The sequence below is a fragment of the Bombina bombina genome, chromosome 7 (assembly GCF_027579735.1).
Source record: "Bombina bombina isolate aBomBom1 chromosome 7, aBomBom1.pri, whole genome shotgun sequence".
Classification (NCBI taxonomy): Eukaryota; Metazoa; Chordata; class Amphibia; order Anura; family Bombinatoridae; genus Bombina; species Bombina bombina.
The window spans coordinates 230,155,989-230,177,003 of NC_069505.1; the positions used below are offsets into that span (position 1 = coordinate 230,155,989).

Genomic DNA, 21,015 nt, shown 5'->3' on the forward strand with positions numbered 1-21,015 from the left:
AAGCTCCCATTGGAGAATAGGGAAATGCGCTCTTGTGATCACTATGCTTCCTCGCATTTCGTCCACAAGCTTGCGTTGGCATTGTGCTGTACTTGTAATACCAGCACACATTAATGTACACAGGTATTAAAAAGTGGAGTGCTAATATCATTTGCACTTTTAATCTTGCCTTTATCAGCAGTTCCAAGTGCTGTTATTTAGCTATTGTGTTTTATTCCTGTGTAGAAAATAATTATGTACATAACGGTGGAATCTACATGTGCAAGATTATGTATTTTGCTGTGGAGAGTAATGTAAACTTAAAGGAACAGTCTACTTCAGATTTTTTGTTTGTTTAAAAAGATGAATAATTCCTTTATTATCCATTCCCCAGCTTTGTATAACCAACAAAGTTATACTAATGTACTTTTAACCTCTGTGATTACCTTGTATCTAAAAAGCCTCTGCAGACTGCCCCCTTATCTCAGTTCTTATGACAGACTTGCATTTTAGCCAATCAGTGCTGACTAAATAACTCCATGGGAGTATGCACAATGTTATCTATATGACACATGTGAACAAGCACTATGCTATAGCTATGAAAAACTGTCAAAATGTTTTGATTTGAGAGGCAGCCTTCAAGGGATTAGAAATTAGCATATTTGCCAACCTAGGTTTAGCTTTCAACAAAAAATACCAAGAGAACAACGCAAATTTGATGATAAAAGTAAATTTGAAAGTTGGTTAAAATTACATGCCCTATCTGAAACATGAAACTTTAATTTTGACTACACTGATCCTTTAAAGGGTGTCAGTTAACGACAAAGGACGTTCCTGACACGTCCTTGGGTAATCTGAACTGTGGAAGCAATCGAAATCGCTTCCAGCCGCCCAAACAGTATTGCAGGGATGCCTCGATGTTAAATCATCCTGCAATACTGTTTCTGACTGCCGGGCTCCATTTTGATCGCTCCCCCGGAATGATCACTTCCGGTTTTCACTCCATGTGGAGCCCAGCAGTCAGTCAGAGCATCTGAAGCCAACAGGCAGGCTTCTAATGCTCTGTAAGTGTGCTAAGTGCCTTGGTGGGTTAAGGCACTTAGTAAAATAACATATTATAAATATATATATATATATATATATATATATATATATATATATATAGTTTTAATAAAAATAGCCCCATATAGCCCCCCTATAGCTACCTCCCTCACTTAAAAGATGGCGATGCCCAGTGCATCATGGGGCTTCTGGGGGTATCCCTAGCCTGCCTTATCATAGGGGCAGGCTAGGGTCATCCAATCTGAGCTTGCTAAAATAAAAACAAAAAAATATTCTATTTGTCTGATCATGTCAATATTTGTAAATATTGACTCTGACCAGTGTGGATCTCACTCCCTCTCCTCACTTACTTTTTTGTGGGAGAGAGAGCTCTGTGTTCAGGAGAGGGATATTTAATTCATCTATTTGTTAAAAATTGTGAAACCCAAAGGTTCTTTTCAGAGCCATTAACCCCTAGCTTACCAGTGATGACTATAAATCACTTGCAATAGCATAGCAGCACTTTTTTTGCTCTTTTCTGCATTTTTTTAGGGTTTAATAATATTTTTGTAAATTTTTTGTGAGACCCAAAGGCTCTTTTCAAAGCCATTTAGCTAGTTTAAATTAATTTTTGTAAAAAATTGTGAGCCATTAATCCCTAGCTTGCCAGTGATCACTATAAATCACTGGCTCTAGCACATAAGCACTTTTTTTGCTCTCTGTGCATTTTTTTAGGGGTTAATTTTTTTTTAGTATTTTTTTTTTGAGATCCAAAGGCTCTTTTCAGAGCCATTTAGTTAATTTAAATTTTGTGTTGATTTTTTTTTATTTTTTTTTCTCTGTGACAGATAAAATATATCATGTCACATAGATCATATAGTGCTGAGGAGACCCCAATTTTGACCCTGCCATATGCTCAGATACATCATTAGATTCAGTCTCAACTGATAGTGATGTGGCTGCTAGCCCTCCAGGTAGCCCCCCTGCCAGAAGGAGACGTGTTTCTCCAGCTGCCATTGCTGTGAAGAGTGGGTAACGCCTCATCACCAGAGGCCAGATATCCCACCCTTCACTGCAAATCCTGGCATCAATGCGGATGTGTCAGGATTTAGCCCCCAACAGTTTATGATAGTATTTCTCGGCAATGATATATTGGGGAACATTGTTGCCCAAACTAATTTATATGCCAATCAGTTCCATGCTGTAAAGCCTGACACTTTTTTGGCAAAGCAGCAATGGGCCCCCATTGATGTGTCAGAATTTAAAAAATTCTGGGCATGGACATCATAACGAAACCCTCCATCCGCTCCGCCTCATTTGCTCTACCCCCATTTTCTCCCAGAGTATGTCAAGGAAGATGTATGAAATGATTCTACATTTCATGCACTTCAGGGACAACAGCCTGTGCCCCCCTAGGGAGCATCCCCAGTTTGACAGGCTGTATAAAATACGCCCCCTGATTACCCACTTTACTGCCAGGTTTGCAGAGGCTTATACACCTGGAAGGAATATATGTGTGGATGAATCCCTGATGAAGTATAAGGGAAGGCTAGGATTCAAGCAGTATATTCCTTCCAAGCGCTCCAGGTATGAAATAAAGGTGTATAAGCTCTGTGAGAGCGAGACTGGATATACTCAGCCCTTCCGGGTGTATGAGGGAAAGGATAGCCACCTTGACCCTCCAGGCTGCCCAGAACCACTGGCAAGATTGTCTGGGACCTGATTTTATCCCTAATGAACAAAGGGTACCACTTGTATGTAGACAATTTTTATACAAGTGTCCTTTTGTTCAAGCTACTCTATTGCTTTGATACAGTAGCTTGCGGTACAATTCGAAAGAAACGCGCAGGTTTCCCAAGACAACTTGCACGCACCCGGCTACTCAAGAGGGAGACCTGAGCTCTGCGCCAAGAGGAGCTGTTGGCAGTTAAGTACAGAGACAAGAAGGATGTATACCTTCTTACCACAATCCACACAGAGAGGACTGTGGAGGCCTCTGTATGTGGCAGAGCTGAGAGAATAAGGAAGCCAGTGTGCATTAAGGCTTATAACTGGCATATGGGTGGGGTTGTTCTGGCAGATCAGCTGCTGCAGCCCTACCTAATTATGTAGAGGACAAGGGCCTGGTACAAAAAGGTTGCAATTTACAACCCACAATGCTTTTTTGTTTTTAAAGAAGCAACCCCCAGAATGAAACTGACTTTTTTACAGTTTTAGCTCCAGATCATTTCGGGGATTTTGTACCAAGATGCACCTGCTTCCCGGGTGGTGATGGGAGAGAGCAGATTTGGGGCTACCCATTTTATTTTTAAAATTCCCCCCACTGTGGCAAAGCAGAATCCTCAGAAGAAATGCAGAGTCTGTACCAAGAGGAGGCAGAGAAGGGACACCACCTTTTACTGTCCTGATTGCCATGGACAGCCTGGGCTCTGCATTGGGGACTGCTTCAAGTGGTATCACACACTGGTAAAAAAAAAAAAAAATTACATTTGCCTTTGTGTTTTTTTTTTGAGGGGGGGGGTTACATTTACTGTTACTGAGTTTTTTTCTTTTTGTTTTTTACTTTTACTGTGCCCGATTCACTGTTCTATTTTTTATAAGTTCTAAAATTGGTGCTGTAATTTACCAAAACCCCTGTCAAACCTATACATGGGGGGTATGGGTGTACTCAGGTGGTCTTGCAGAAAACAACCAGGAGTGTTTCTTGCAATAACTTACAATTGGCTCTCCTAAATCATAGTCAAAAAGAAATGTGTGTGTAAAAATGAAAATTGAAAAATTACCACCATACACTTTCTCCAAATTTTGGCTAAAACAGTTGCATCAAAGCACTCCATATGTAATACCTTGGGGTGTTAACGTTTCAAATATATACACTTTCATGGCAATAAATACAACTGGGGCAATAGGCCCCAAACTAAAGATAGGCCTATCAGAAGAAATACTCTCACTTTCAACTCAAATTACAAGTCATACAATTGTAAGTGAACCTTCCCAAAATCCTGGCAAACCTATGCATGGGGGGCATGGGTGTAGTCAGGGAGTCTTGCAGAAAATAACCTGGAGTGTTTTCTTGCAATAACTTACAACAGTCTCTCCTAAATCATAGTCAAAAAGCAATGTGTGTATAAAAATTTATTTTGAAAAATTACCACCATACACTTTCTCCAATTGTTTGGTCTAAAACTGTTGCATCAAAGGAATCAAAACACTCCATATACAATACATTGGGGTGTCAACTCTTCAAATATATGCACATTCATGGCAAGCAAATAAATTGGGGTATGTAAAATGGCCCCCAAAAAGAAGATATGGGAAATGTGAAAAATAATCACAAACACATGTCAGAAGTTTGGCATTGCACCCCCAAACAAGCCAACAAACCTATGCATAAGTGATATCACTGTACTCAGGAGATATTGTTGAACAAAAATTGAGGTGTTTTGTGTCAGTAACACATAACAGGAGCTGAGAATCCATGCCTAAAGTACAATGTGTGTGAAAAATAACACAAAAAAATAACTACCCAAAAGTTTGACAAAGACTGGTGGGTAAATTAGTGCATTGAAAGTGTTAAAATAACAGCATTTCAAATACCCTAGGGTGTCTACTTTTCAAGAATATATGGTTTGATAGGGTAAATTACATTGGCCAGCTTCAGAAATGTCCCAAATAGGACACGGGTGCATGATGACAGATGTGAAAATTCCAAGTTGGAAAACTGGAATTCACCCCCTAAAATAAGGGCTTTTAGTCCCCAGAAAACCTGACAAAATTATTCATGAGTGGTATCACTGTACTCAGGAGATGTTGCTGAACACATATTAAGGTGTTTTTTCTCAGTGACACATAACAGGAACTGAGAATCCATGCCTAAAGTACAATGTGTGTGAAAAATAACACAAAAAAATGACTCCCCATAGTTTGACCAAGACTGGTGGTTAAATTAGTGCATGAAAAGTGTTAAAATACCAGCATTTCAAATACCCTAGGGTGTCTACTTTTCAAAAATATATGGTTTGATGGGGGTAAATTACATTGGCCGGCTTCAGAAATGTCCCAAATAGGATATGGGTGCATGATGACAGATGTGAAAATTCCAAGTTGGAAAACTGGAATGCGCCCCCTAAAAATAAGGTCTTTTAGCCCCCAGAGAACCCGACACACCTATACATGAGTGGTATCACTGTACTCAGGAGATGTTGCTGAACACATATTGGGGTGTTTTTTGCAGTAACCCTTAACATTCCCAGCAAATGTATTCTTAAATTGCTATTTTGTCAAAAAATCACCAATTTATTTATTTATTTTTTTAAATTTAGCATAGATTGGTGGTAAATGGTTGCACAAAAAGAGTCAAAATACCCCAAGTTTAATACCTTAGGTTGTCTTCTTTAAAAAAATATACATGTGAAGGGTTATTCAGGGATTCCTGACTGATATCAGTGTTACAATGTAACTATCGCTAATTTTGAAAAAAAAAGTGCTACTTCTACTTATTGCCCTATAACTTGCAAAAAATGAAAAAAACATGTAAACATTGGATATTTCTATACTGAAGACAAAATTTAGAAACTATTTAGCATGGGTGTTTTATGGTGGTTGTAGATGTATAACAGATTTTGGGGGTCAAATTTTGAAAATGTGTGTTTTTTTCCATTTTTTCATCATATTTTATAAAAAAAATATAGTAAATTATAAGATATGATGAAAATAATGGTATCTTAGAAAGTCTATTTAATGGCGAGAAAAACGGTATATAATATGTGTGGGTACAGTAAATGAGTAAGAGGAAAACTACAGCTAAACACAAGCACTGCAGAAATTTAAAAATAGCCTTGGTCCCAAATGGTCAACAAATGGAAATGTGGTCTGGTCACTAAGGGGTTAACAAAGCATTTTAACGCTAACCTTTTAACTTATATAAATAATGCATACAAAAATGTGCTTTCTGCATGCAGTACCTTAAATATCACTCAAAACTCATCACTGATATCTGAAAATATTTCATTCTATTAATGGAATTGAGAGAAAATTTACTTGCACAATGCCTTGCTTGTAAACTCCCACAATGCTCTGCATGGTAACTCGCACAATGCCTTCCATTTAAACTCACACAAAGTTTCTTTGAACTTAACATCTAGTTTAACTTACATTGATTTACTTTGTATAAAAAGCATGTTTTGTATAAATACATATATATCTATAAACTGTATTTAAAGGGATAGAAAGGTCAAAATCGAAATGTGCATGGGTGCATTTCAATTATAAATAAAATATTTTGTGCTGTATTCTTCCATAAGCAAAAATGTGTCTACTAAAATCTATCACTGTTTTTTAGCGGCATATGCACATATGCTGGGAGCAGCTCATGCACCAGCATTCTAACACCACACCTTCTAAAAAAGGCAGCAGTGACTTCTAAGAAACACATACAGTATTTACAGTACAGACCACAATCAGCTCTCGGAGCAAGCATGTGGTTGGAATGAGGATTCTCTAGTCACACGTGGCATATGTGCGTATGCTGCTGAAACATTAATCATTTTACTAGAAGTATTATTGCTAATGGAACTATATTGCAAAAATACTTCTATTTAAAACTGAAATACACCCATATGTAAATTTCAATTTTGAGCTTTTAATTCCTTTAACAAATATTTATATAAAGAAAAGACATACTGGAAACCTTACTTTTGCTTGTTAAAGGCACTTTCAAATGTAATGTTCTCTTCTACTGTGGCGTTCAGAAGCCATGGCTTTTGGGATGCATAGGCCACTGTACCCCTCTTCCTAAAATATACAATGCCAGTAATTAGATACGTTTTAACATTCACGGTCTCAACAATGAATGAAGCATAATATTTACAAGAAATGAAACTGGGAAAAGTGCACATAAATGTTACATTAATGCAGTTATTTAGAAACACCTACTGATAATCTATCATTCATTACACACTTACTCTTTTACACACACACACACTTTTACACATACACACTCATACACACACTCACTCTTACACACACTCACTCACTTACTCTCACACACACGTGCACTCACAAACACATACGTGCACTCACACCCTAACATATACTGTATATATTTTATTATATTATAAAGAAAATATGTAGAAACATATGTATCATACTCATGTAGCACTTTTATTAAAATGTTCATATATACTGGAAATTTAATGTGGAAATTTTTCAGGATTGTAAACCTAATTCTGTTTAACCCCTTAAGGACGGAGGCAATTGTCCAAGTTCACCTAGAATTTGAGCTAAATGTTTATTCAACTATAATTTATCTTGTTCACATTAAGGGTTAGATTACAAGTGGAGCAGTAATTTATCACACTCGCAATAAATAACCAGCCATTAGAAAGCGCTCTGAATATTAACCAGATGTCAGAGGATTAGATACAAGGTAATCATAGAGGTAAAAAGTATATTAATATAACAGTGTTAGTTATGCAAAATTGGGGAATGGTAAGGGATTATCTTTCTTTTTAAACAGCAACAATTTTGGTGTTGACTGTCCCTTTAAAGCAAGATTTATCAAGCAATCTCTCCTATTTTTGTGCCTAAAAATGCGCACACAATCTCATACTCATATTTAGCACCTAAAAATTTTGTAGATCAACAGTTAATTCATACCTGGTTCATTACTTTCAATTAGATGCATCTGTGCACCCAAAAAAAGGGGTTAAATTAGATTTATTTAGTTGCATTTTCAATAGTTCCACTGGTATATTCGACTGGTAAGGTGTTAATTATTTTTTTGCACCCAAAGCGTTTTTCACATTCTCCTTCATCTACGTGTAAGAAAGTTATTTATTGATACTATGGAGGACAGCAGTTGAAATCATTTGTCTATGAGCTTGTGTTGTGTGCACATCATGGAATACTCTTTGATTTTGACCGGTATTTCTAATTCTCGGTGAGTGGAAAGGACATCTGTATCATATATATGATCTATGTGTAGCAGATTGTTCATATCAGGGAAAACCACTTTATTAGCGCGATTTTGTAGAAACAAGTAGGGTTGCCACCTCAGCCATGTTTTTCTGGACATTAATGAGTTACACATGCTGCAGGGTGCGCAGGGAGGAACATGTATTGTGTTTCTGAACAACACTATTCATATTCCTCCCTGCACAGGTGGCAACCCTAGAAACAAGTGAATAAATAATTTCATCTATCCCCCACCCTGCAATCTAACTCTGCCGTAATCAAGTGATTTAACCAAGTTTCTTGCTTATGAAATGAAAAAGGGTGCATTTTTCTATCATAAATAAGGTGCAAATACTAATTAAATTAGACAAATTTATCTTTGCTTCGCCTGAGCTCAGCCTATTTCAAAGATGGCCACTATGACCTCATTTAAAGATGGCCGCCACAACCTTAGATCTATATATTATTTTAAACCACACTAAAGAACTACTAAAAATATAACCTTGCCTATTTCAAAGATGGCCACTATGACCTCATTTAAAGATGGCCGCCACAACCTTAGATCTATATATTATTTTAAACCACACTAAAGAACTACTAAAAATATAACCTATATAGATCTAAGGTTGTGGCGGCCATCTTTAAATGAGGTCATTGTGTTTCTGAACAACACTATTCATATTCCTCCCTGCACAGGTGGCAACCCTAGAAACAAGTGAATAAATAATTTCATCTATCCCCCACCCTGCAATCTAACTCTGCCGTAATCAAGTGATTTAACCAAGTTTCTTGCTTATGAAATGAAAAAGGGTGCATTTTTCTATCATAAATAAGGTGCAAATACTAATTAAATTAGACAAATTTATCTTTGCTTCGCCTGAGCTCAGCCTATTTCAAAGATGGCCACTATGACCTCATTTAAAGATGGCCGCCACAACCTTAGATCTATATATTATTTTAAACCACACTAAAGAACTACTAAAAATATAACCTTGCCCATATTATAAATGGCCGTGTTTATTCTATACTTATTCATTGGTCAAAACCTCACACACCCATATTTCTGAGGGCGGCAAAATTTGTCACCTCCCCTTGGGAAAGTCGATAGGCTAAACTAGTCTTTAAATACTTCAAATATACACACGCTGGTATAGACTTGATAAAGGCCCCTCCAGGCCAAAACGTGTAGACAGACCCCCATTCGACATACCAGCCTGACATATGGTGAGCACATTTCCATTTACGAGCTTTGTTCTAGTAGGGGCTGGTGTCAGTAGGAACATATACTAGATTTCTTCACTATATCCATTACCAAGGTCAGTGCCCAAAACATTTTAACTTCTGTTAGGTTAGAGAGATGCCAGGTGTTTTTTTTAATGTGGTGAGACTTTGGATTTGCTGACAGATACTGGCTGGCATATTAATTTGTTTGAGTAGCCATATTCTCAAGTTGTCAGTGAGAAACAGGTTAAAATAATTTATTGGCTCACAAAATGAAATCCTGGTTGTAATGCTAGGAGTTGCAGTAAATGGGGGTATTTCAGGGGCAGTTAAGTGTGGGGGTATCCAATTTTCATCTGACATTTTTGGCTGCCTCCTTTTAGATGGTGATAGGCAGGGAGTGTTACTTAGGAGCTTTATATCTGATGCTATTGGAGATTCCTTAGAAGATAAAGCAAAGGTTTTACTCTCTGAATGTTGCACATGAATGGCGTAAGCCTCTTTTGTGGTGTAGTATGATGCCATGATGCCTAATACTATATCCCTCAACCCACCCACCAATTACTAATTCACCCCCAATTCCCACTTCACTCTCCAATTCCCACTTTCTAAACAGTACTAAAAACGGTTATTTATTTATTTTTTGCTTTTTGGTCAGACGGAATGCTCTGATAGGACTGATCACAGACAAAGGGCAAGAAACAGCAGGAAAGGGTTAAGAACTAAGAGTTAGATTATGAGTGGAGCGTAAACTTTTGCACCCGAGCGATAAGGGGTTCATCTCGAGGGGTTGCGTTCATCGGGCTTACCGCTCGTATTACAAGTTAAAAGTAAAGGCAATCACGTGAGCACAATCGCGATTTATGCTACAATGATTACTGTGACTTTAGAGTTCTGGTTAACTGTTTCGCGAAATATGAAAGTCGAGCAAAACACATCAAAAATACATAACAAGGTACAGTCACACTCATAATAAAAATGATTCAATAATAATATTGCACACAAATGTTATGAAGGCTCAAAGATATGAGGTCTCATTTGTTAGAAAAAAAAGGCAGGCAAAGGGCTTTAACATAGACATACATAGTATGTCAGCATTACATACATACAAATGTCTAAAGATGGATATGTATGTATATATATATGTATACTGTGTGCATATATATATATATATATATATATATATACTGTGTATATATATATATATATATATTTAGATATGTGTACATATGTATTTATATGTGTATATATGTATTTACAGGCGTATACACATATAAACACAAATACATTTGTATACATATCTAGACATATATACTGTAGATGTGCATTGGGGCCCTTTGCAGTTAAGTAGATTAAGACATGTAAAAACATATTTATTCAGTATTCATATTTAATACAAGTTTTAACTATGTATTTACTGTAAATATTTCACATTCCAATATTCTGCACATAGCATATAAGTATTTATAAATAGATATTCCTATATACATATATATGTATATATCTATACCTATATGTAATCATGTATAAATATAGGTATAGATATATATTGTACCAAAATACCAGATATATCAGATATATGTGGAAATATTTATTTATGAATAAATAGAATATATTCTGTTATGTGCAGAACGTTGGAATGTGAAATATTCATATTTTCATGTCGGGTTAGCATAAATAAGAATATGCCTTGTGTTTGCGCAAGAGTTTGACTTCTATGGAGGAAATACATGAAAATGCACAAATATTTGCAAGTTCGGATTATTGAGCTTGTCGGTTTACCAGAAGAACGAAAACAGTTTACTTTCAACTCATAATATGATCGTAACCCGGGAGCATTAATTTGCACTCCACTCATAATCTGGCCCTTAAGGGGTTAACAAAATTGACAAAAGGGGGCAAATGGTAACTAAAACCCCACCCCCACAGATCACACCCTAAAAGTACTGAACATTACTATTGCACTGATCAGCAGTGAAAGAGTATATATATATATATATATATACAGGGAGTGCAGAATTATTAGGCAAGTTGTATTTTTGAGGATTAATTTTATTATTGAACAACAACCATGTTCTCAATGAACCCAAAAAACTCATTAATATCAAAGCTGAATAGTTTTGGAAGTAGTTTTTAGTTTGTTTTTAGTTATAGCTATTTTAGGGGGATATCTGTGTGTGCAGGTGACTATTACTGTGCATAATTATTAGGCAACTTAACAAAAAACAAATATATACCCATTTCAATTATTTATTTTTACCAGTGAAACCAATATAACATCTCAACATTCACAAATATACATTTCTGACATTCAAAAACAAAACAAAAACAAATCAGTGACCAATATAGCCACCTTTCTTTGCAAGGACACTCAAAAGCCTGCCATCCATGGATTCTGTCAGTGTTTTTCTGTTCACCATCAACATTGCGTGCAGCAGCAACCACAGCCTCCCAGACACTGTTCAGAGAGGTGTACTATTTTCCCTCCTTGTAAATCTCACATTTGATGATGGACCACAGGTTCTCAATGGGGTTCAGATCAGGTGAACAAGGAGGCCATGTCATTAGATTTTCTTCTTTTATACCCTTTCTTGCCAGCCACGCTGTGGAGTACTTGGACGCGTGTGATGGAGCATTGTCCTGCATGAAAATCATGTTTTTCTTGAAGGATGCAGACTTCTTCCTGTACCACTGCTTGAAGAAGGTGTCTTCCAGAAACTGGCAGTAGGACTGAGAGTTGAGCTTGACTCCATCCTCAACCCGAAAAGGCCCCACAAGCTCATCTTTGATGATACCAGCCCAAACCAGTACTCCACCTCCACCTTGCTGGCGTCTGAGTCGGACTGGAGCTCTCTGCCCTTTACCAATCCAGCCACGGGCCCATCCATCTGGCCCATCAAGATTCACTCTCATTTCATCAGTCCATAAAACCTTAGAAAAATCAGTCTTGAGATATTTCTTGGCCCAGTCTTGACGTTTCAGCTTGTGTGTCTTGTTCAGTGGTGGTCGTCTTTCAGCCTTTCTTACCTTGGTCATGTCTCTGAGTATTGCACACCTTGTGCTTTTGGGCACTCCAGTGATGTTGCAGCTCTGAAATATGGCCAAACTGGTGGCAAGTGGCATCTTGGCAGCTGCACACTTGACTTTTCTCAGTTCATGGGCAGTTATTTTGCGCCTTGGTTTTTCCACACGCTTCTTGCGACCCTGTTGACTATTTTGAATGAAACGCTTGATTGTTCGATGATCACGCTTCAGAAGCTTTGCAATTTTAAGAGTGCTGCATCCCTCTGCAATATATCTCACTATTTTTGACTTTTCTGAGCCTGTCAAGTCCTTCTTTTGACCCATTTTGCCAAAGGAAAGGAAGTTGCCTAATAATTATGCACACCTGATATAGGGTGTTGATATCATTAGACCACACCCCTTCTCATTACAGAGATGCTCATCACCTTATATGCTTAATTGGTAGTAGGCTTTCGAGCCTATACAGCTTGGAGTAAGACAACATGCATAAAGAGGATGATGTCGTCAAAATACTCATTTGCCTAATAATTCTGCACTCCCTGTATATATATAAAAAAAGGTATATGTATATTATAGCAGTATAGAACTGTTGGACACTTTGTAGCACTGATCTGTCTCCCTCTCTCGCCTAAGATTGCAGTAAGGCAAGAGAGTAAGCAGAGACAGTGCTGACAGACAATGATTGCACTCTTTGGCTGTCGCATTATACCAGTGACTCACCGTCACTGAATCTGAGGGCTGATCAGATCCTGGGGGGTTCCTGTATTACTAAGCAAGCCCCCCAGCCGTATCCAGCCCTAATTTTTTCACAGAGGGGGAGCAGGATGCAGCACAATTTAGGATGTTCCATGCTGTCCTACACAGTGTGAAAGCCCAGCGATTTTAGGATGACATGGAACGTCCTAATGGCCTCTAGGAGTTAATATATTGTCTATGGGCACAATGATGCAGGACTAAACTAAATGCATCCGTACATAATAGGTGCAAAGTCTGAGCTACAAAACAGTTCAGCTGGTCTAGCGTTGTTGCTTCTGTTTCTCAGTAGGTCTACATACTCAGAATACATAAAATGTTGTCTAATATTGATCCAATTCATCCTTAACTGAAACTTGCAGGCAGAGATTCATAATGTAAATTTAGTTCCCAAGTAAGGTGTTGGTCCAATGCTAAACTGCAAGTCTGAGTGATATAATGCTACAGCCCTTGACAATAGCAAGGACCTACCAGCACAAATGGCTACATTAAAAAAATAAAAAAATAAAAGGCATACTGTTAAAAAGGGGAAATTTGGTCACACTACTTTAAGATATATTTAGTATTAAATATATTTTGTGCCAGATTATGAGTGGAGTGCAAACGTTTGCGCCTGAGCGATAAGGGGTTTATGGCAGGTGTTTATGATCATTGGGCTTACCGCTGGTATTACGAGTTGAAACGATCGCATAATCGCAATTACGATTTATGCTAGAATGATTGCCGCAACTTTAGAGCTCTGGTTGTTGACTGTTTCCCGAAACATAAAAGTTGCACAAAACACATCAAAAAAACATTACAAAGTACAGTTACACTCATAATAACACCATCTAATACATATACATTACACAGTACAGTTACACACATAATAACACTATCTAATAAATATACATTACACAGTACAGTTACACACATAATAACACTGTCTAATAAATATACATTACACAGTACAGTTACACACATAATAACACTGTCTAATAAATATACATTACACAGTACAGTTACACATAATAACACTATATAATAAATATACATTACACAGTACAGTAACACACATAACACTATATAATAAATATACATTACACAGTACAGTTACACACATAATAACACCATCTAGTAAATATACATTACAAGTACAGTTACACACATAATAACACTGTCTAATAAATATACATTACACAGTACAGTTACACTCATAACACTATCTAATAAATATACATTACACAGTACAGCTACACACATAATAACACTGTCTAATAAATAAACATTGCACAGCACAGTTAAACCCATAATAACACTATCTAATAAATATACATTGCACAGTACAGTTACACACATAATAACACTGTCTAATAAATATACATTACACAATACAGTTACACACATAACACCATCTAAAAAATATACATTGCACAGTACAGTTACATACATAACACTATCTAATAAATATACATTACACAGTACAGTTACATACATAACACTATCTAATAAATATACATTACACAGTACAGTTACTCTCATAATAACACTATCTAATAAATATACATTACACAGTACAGTTACACACATAATAACAGTGTCTAATAAATATACATATGTATACAGTTACATAGTGATGTCGCGAATAGTTCACCGGCGAATAGTTCCCGGCGAACATAGCTTGTTCATATGCAATGTTCGATCCGCCCCCTATTCGTCATCATTGAGTAAACTTTGACCCTGTATCTCACAGTCTGCAGACACATTCCAGCCAATCAGCAGCAGCAGACACTCCCTCCCAGACCCTCCCAGCTCCTGGACAGCAGCCATTTTAGATTCATTCGGAAGCTGCATTGTTAGTGAGAGGAGGGACAGTGTAGCTGCTGGTGATTTTATAGGGAAATTGATAGCTAGGCTAGTGTATTCAGTGTCCACTACAGTCCTGAAGGACTCATCTGATCTCTGCTGTAAGGACAGCACCCCAAAAAGCCCTTTTTTTCCTGTGTAATCTAATTGCAGTCGCTTGCCTGCCAAGCCACTTGCCCAGTGCCACCACTCATATCTGGTGTAACGGTAGTGTAAATTTAAAAAAAACAACTTTTTTGACTGTGAAACATCAGTCTGCTAGTGTAATCTAATTGCAGTTGCCTGCCTGCCAGCGTGTGTGCCAGGCCCACTTGCCCAGTGCCACCACTCATATCTGATGTAACAGTAGTGTAATTTAAAAAAAACAAAACTTTTTTGACTGTGAAACATCAGTCTGCTAGTGTAATCTAATTGCAGTTGCCTGCCTGCCAGCGTGTGTGCCAGGCCCACTTGCCCAGTGCCACCACTCATATCTGTTGTAACAGTAGTGTAAATTTAAAAAAAACAACCTTTTTTGACTGTGAAACATCAGTCTGCTTGTGTAATCTAATTGCAGTTGCCTGCCTGCCAGCGTGTGTGCCAGGCTAACAGCATATACTGTGCCCACTTGCCCAGTGCCACCACTCATATCTGTTGTAACAGTAGTGTAAATTTAAAAAAAAAAACTTTTTTGACTGTGAAACATCAGTCTGCTAGTGTAATCTAATTGCAGTTGCCTGCCTGCCAGCCTGTTTGCCAGGCCCAGTGCCACCACTCATATCTGTTGTAACAGTAGTGTAAATTAAAAAAAAAAAAAAATTGACTGTAAAACATCAGTCTGCTAGTGTAATCTAATTGCAGTTGCCTGCCTGCCAGCGTGTGTGCCAGGCCCACTTGCCCAGTGCCACCACTCATATATGGTGTAAAAGTAGTGTAAATTTAAAAAAAACAAAACTTTTTGGACTGTGAAACATCAGTCTGCTAGTGTAACCTAATTGCAGTTGCCTGCCTGCCAGCGTGTGTGCCAGGCTCACAGCATATGCTGTGACCACTTGCCCAGTGCCACCACTCATATCTGTTGTAACAGTAGTGTAAATTAAAAAAAAATAAACCTTTATGACTGTGAAACATCAGTCTGCTAGTGTAATCTAATTGCAGTTGCCTGCCTGCCTGCCAGCGTGTGTGCCAGGCCCTCTTGCCCAGTGCCACCACTCATATCTGGTGTAACAGTAGTGTAAATTTAAAAAAAATAACTTTTTTGACTGTGAAACATCAGTCTGCTAGTGCAATCTAATTGCAGTTGCCTGCCTGCCAGCGTGTGTGCCAGGCCCACTTGCCCAGTGCCACCACTCATATCTGTTGTAACAGTAGTGTAAATTTAAAAAAAAAAAAAAAATTTTGACTGTGAAACATCAGTCTGCTAGTGTAATCTAATTGCAGTCGCCTGCCTGCCAGCGTGTGTGCCAGGCCCACTTGCCCAGTGCCACCACTGATATCTGGTGTAACAGTAGTGTAAATTTAAAAAAAAAACTTTTTTCACCGTGAAACATCAGTCTGCTAGTGTAATCTAATTGCAGTTGCCTGCCTGCCAGCGTGTGTGCCAGGCCCACTTTCCCAGTGCCACCACTCATATCTGGTGTATCTATTTATCTATCAAATCTATCTATCTATCTATCTATCTATCTATCTATCGTATCTATCAAATGTATATTGCATCTATTGATCTATCTATCTAATCTATGTATCTATCTATCTATCAAATCTATCTATCTCCTGGCCGGACTGTTTTGTGACAGCCACTTGTGTTTTGGCCAAATGTCCATCGGCCAAATGTCTGTCTGCCAAATGTACCATCAGCTAAAAGTCCGGCCACGATTGCATGCGCAGTGCCCCAAATATGAAGTAGGAGGACCGACCAAGCATCTTTTTCCATCTCCTGGTTCCTAAAATCCATGCCATATACACATCCCCTGATAGAGTGCGTAACAGGTATTAAACTGATCAGAATAGTAGTACTTAACACACCACTCTTATCTGGTGGCACAGTAGATTGCATGCGCAGTGCCCCAAATTTGAAGTAGGAGGACCGACCAAGCATCTTTTTCCATCTCCCGGTTCCTAAAATCCATGCCATATACACGTCCCCTGGCGCCGCAACTGCCTCTGGGAACCTTACCATTTGTCCCAGACCGCACGTCTTGTAATTCTCTGTCTGGGAAATTATCTGTCTATCAAATCTATCTATTTATCTATCAAATCTATCTATCTCGTGGCCGGACTGTTTTGTGACAGCCACTTGTGTTTCGGCCAAATGTCCATCGGCTAAAAGTCCGGCCATGATTGCACGCCCAGTGCCCCAAATTTGAAGTAGGAGGACAGACCAAGCATCTTTTTCCATCTCCCGGTTCCTAAAATCCATGCCATATACACGTCCCTTGGCGCCGCAACTGCCTCTGGGAACCCTACCATGGGTCCCAGACCGCACGTCTTGTAATTCTCTGTCTGGGAAATTATCTATCTATCTATCTATCTATCTATCTATCTATCTATCTATTGTATCAATCAAATGTATATTGCATTTATTGATCTATCTATCTAATCTATGTATCTATCTATCTATCTATCTATCAAATCTATCTATCTCGTGGCCGGACTGTTTTGTGACAGCCACTTGTGTTTCGGCCAAATGTCCGTCGGCCAAATGTCCGTCGGCTAAAAGTCCGGCCACGATTGCATGCGCAGTGCCCCAAATTTGAAGTAGGAGGACCGACCAAGCATCTTTTTCCATCTCCCGGTTCCTAAAATCCATGCCATATACACGTCCCCTGATAGGGGATGTAACAGGGATTAAACTGATAAGAATAGTACTACTTAACATACCTTATAATAATGCAGAGAGAGGCAATGCAGAGAGAGGAGTCTGAAGAAGAGGTGTCAGAGGAGGAAGGTGGCTTTGAGGAGGTGGAAGACCAAACACAGCAGGCGTCCCAGGGGGCTTGTTGTCACCTTTCGGGGACACTTGGTGTTGTACGTGGCTGGGTGGAGGAAGAGACCTTCAATGACATCAGTGAGGACAAGGAACGGGACATGGCTAGCTTGGTATCCAACCTTGTGCAAATGGGGAGTTTGCGGTTGTGCAAATGGACTGTTTGTGGTGCGTTAAACGGGGAGTTTGGTCTGTCACTGTTAAGCGGGCGTAACCCTTATACTACCTGATCGATACAACATCATACCTGATGTTTTAAAGCACGTTATTCCAAATAATTTAGGAATGTTAGGTGATTTATGCCCTTTATGGATTAAAACCAGACTCTGCATCAACTATGTAATTTTCCGTGGGAGTTTTGCCATGGATCCCCCTCCGGCATGCCACAGACCAGGTTTTAGTACCCTTGAAACAACTTTTCCATCACTATTGTGGCCAGAAAAAGTCCCTGTGGGTTTTAAAATTTGCCTGCCTATTGAAGTCAATGGCAGTTCGCCCGGTTCGCCCGTTCGGGAACAGTTGCGGACGTTCGCGTTCGCCGTTCGCGAACGGAAAATTTTAAGTTCTCGACATCACTACAGTTACACTCATAATAACACTATCTAATAAATATACCTTACACAGTACAGTTACACACATAATAACACTATCTAATAAATATACATTACACAGTACAGTTACACACATAATAACACTGTCTAATAAATATACATTACACAGTACAGTTATACACATAATAAAACCATCTAATAAATATATATTACACAGTACAGTTACACTCATAAAGAAAGTGCAGGGCAAATAGCCCGGAACGTAGCTAAGGGTTAAGGCCTGGAGGAGTGAGTGCTGCTGTGTGTGTGTGTTAGTTACAATGTTGCATTGTGTTGGGAGGGGTTTACTAACCTTATAAGAGGGATGTGCAGGGATTCCACTTCCTCTTTGTTCCTGTGGACTCCCAGAAGATCTTTCAGCTTAGCAGTTTGCAGCATTTTTCCAATGGAAGGCGAATCTGGAGAATGGGAAGAGATGGAGTTAGAGGACATCGATTGGGTCGCACCATCCCCATCTGGAAATATTACGGTGGGTCTGGGCCATGTGTCTGGGCTGTGTCTGCCCGTTTCTCCCTCAGGGGGGGAGGGTAGCCCTGTTTTATTTTCTTCTCCTGTACGGGAGAATTTAGTTGGGGATGGTGGGCCCAGGCAGGCTTATCAGCCTGTCGGGATAGAGTGTAGGCCCCCAGGGGATGTAGGGCCTGAGGGGCGAGCAATCGCGCTAGGCGGGTCAGGCGTAGGGCCTAGGGGGTCCCAGGGGAGCTCCGGTTTCTGCTCCGGGGGTCCCGGTGATGCACCCGGGGGTTCCGGATTGGGCCTTAGGCAGGGGCCTGTAGTTTCTGGGCCCAGCGAGGCCATAAGGGGTTTGGGTACCTCTGGGGAGGGTTCCGTTGGCGTCAGTAGTGGGAGCAGTGCGGCCTTACCTGCGGCGGTGGTCACCTCCGGGGAATCTGTGGCGGCGGCGGTGTCCCTCCTACAGTCCTTAGCGTCGGTCCTCGCGGGTGCGTCATCGGGTGCGGCGGCACTTCAGGCCCAGGCTTTGGCCTATAGTAGTGTGCAGGCCTCCGGTTCGTCGTCCCTTTCAGCATCCAAAATGGCTGCCGCGTCGACTTCCGGTGACGTCGCGCGTCCTTATGTCACTTCCGGTGACGTCACTTCCGCCCGCGGCACTCGCAATCTGGCCAGTGAACCGAGCGGATCGTTCCCCCCTGGCTCCGGAGGTAAGAAGGGAGCACCTCGGGGGGGGGCACCCGCTCTTGGGGGCAAGACAGCTAGGCCTCAGGAGGCCGAAGGGGCACATAGTAGGCCAGGACAGGGGGCAGAGGCGGAAGTCACGGGGCAAGTGAGATTGAGGAAGTGGGTCAGCAAGGCCCCTCGGGGGGCAATCCGGGGTGGCGCAGCAGGGAGTGCGCACAAGAGCCGCAGCGGGAACAAGCAATAAAGGAGGGGATGCCTAGAGGGCACCCTCCTCGTGCTCGCGGCCTACGTTAGGAGGGGGCAAAGCCAAGGCGGCCCCCGCACGCGCCGTGGCCCAAAGTAAAGGGAAGGCCCCCACGGCTAAAACCGTGCATAAGGGGGCCAGTGTGGTACATAGTTCAGGGGGTGACACCACGGTAGCGGAGCCCCAGGAGCAAGGCCTGCAGGGTAGGCTGACGCCAAGCAGGACCTCACCAGCACGGTCGGGGCAAATTGCCACGAGAGGGGCTGTAAAAAGGGGGCATGCTAGCATTAGCGATGGCCCTGGGGAAGGCTTGGAGAGCCCTGGTAGGGGGTTGGTAAGACAGGCCAGGGGATCGAAGTCTCAGGGCCGGAGTAGGACCGTGAGATTTCAGGAGGATTCTGCTAGTGGGCTGGCCACCAGTACAGATGATGATGTGAGTTTGGCATGCGGTGTGAGTGAAAGCGACCGGGAAGGGTATCTAGAATCTGGGGAAGGGGGGGATGGGGAGGAGACGGCTGGCTCTTCCTGAGGTACTCCCCTCTTGGCTTCTATTTTGCAGGTACCCAGGACATCCTCATCCAGCAGGGACATGGCGACTCAGAGTTCCGGAGCTCTCGTGCCGAGAGGAGTCAGCAGTGCTTCTGGACAAGGCCAGGCCGCATCGGGTGCTTCCTCTGATGAGTTACAAATTGGTGTACCTAGGGGGCGGTGTAATTCCTCCAGCTCTAGTGGGTCAGGTTCGGGGTCTGAGATAGACGGGTCCCTGGGTTTGCACACGAAAGGGCATAGGAGGATGTATAGAATGTTGAGAAAGATGAGTAGGGGCAATCACGGGGATGGCAATGCCAGTATTGTGGCGAAGTCATCTCAACTCCTAGGGGTTGCTGGGGGGTCACCACAGGTGGTGAACAGAAAGGCAGCAGTACATGGGGATACTTATTCGTGCCAGGTACACAGTTTGCATGCACACCTCAAGTCTAAGATGGTGAAGCATATCCAGGACGGTAAGTATGTGAACATGTTTGAGCTGTCGGCAGAGGCTTTTAAGTTTAAGGAAATGGACGGAGGACGGTACGGGCCCTAAGAAATTTAGGAGGCCCAATACAATTGAGGAGTGGCATTGGTGTTTCCGGGTCTACGCCACTTGCTACTTGGAGAGGTTTCCCGATCAGGGGACTGCCCTCTTTAAGTACGTCGACACCATTGATGCAATACACAGAAAGTTTGCTGATGGTGCGTGG

The 21,015-nt window shown here is 40.7% G+C and overlaps 1 protein-coding gene across 5 annotated transcripts in view; it reads right to left on the reverse strand.

The window, feature by feature from the left end:
* The window catches only part of ABCC8 (ATP binding cassette subfamily C member 8), a 594,664-nt gene that overhangs the window by 173,707 nt on the left and 399,942 nt on the right, over positions 1-21,015 (reverse strand). For all 5 annotated transcript variants that reach the window (XM_053720647.1, XM_053720648.1, XM_053720646.1 and 2 more), the window contains one exon: positions 6,715-6,813. In XM_053720647.1, the coding sequence (XP_053576622.1) occupies positions 6,715-6,813 (99 nt within the window). The remainder of the gene's footprint in view (positions 1-6,714; positions 6,814-21,015) is intronic.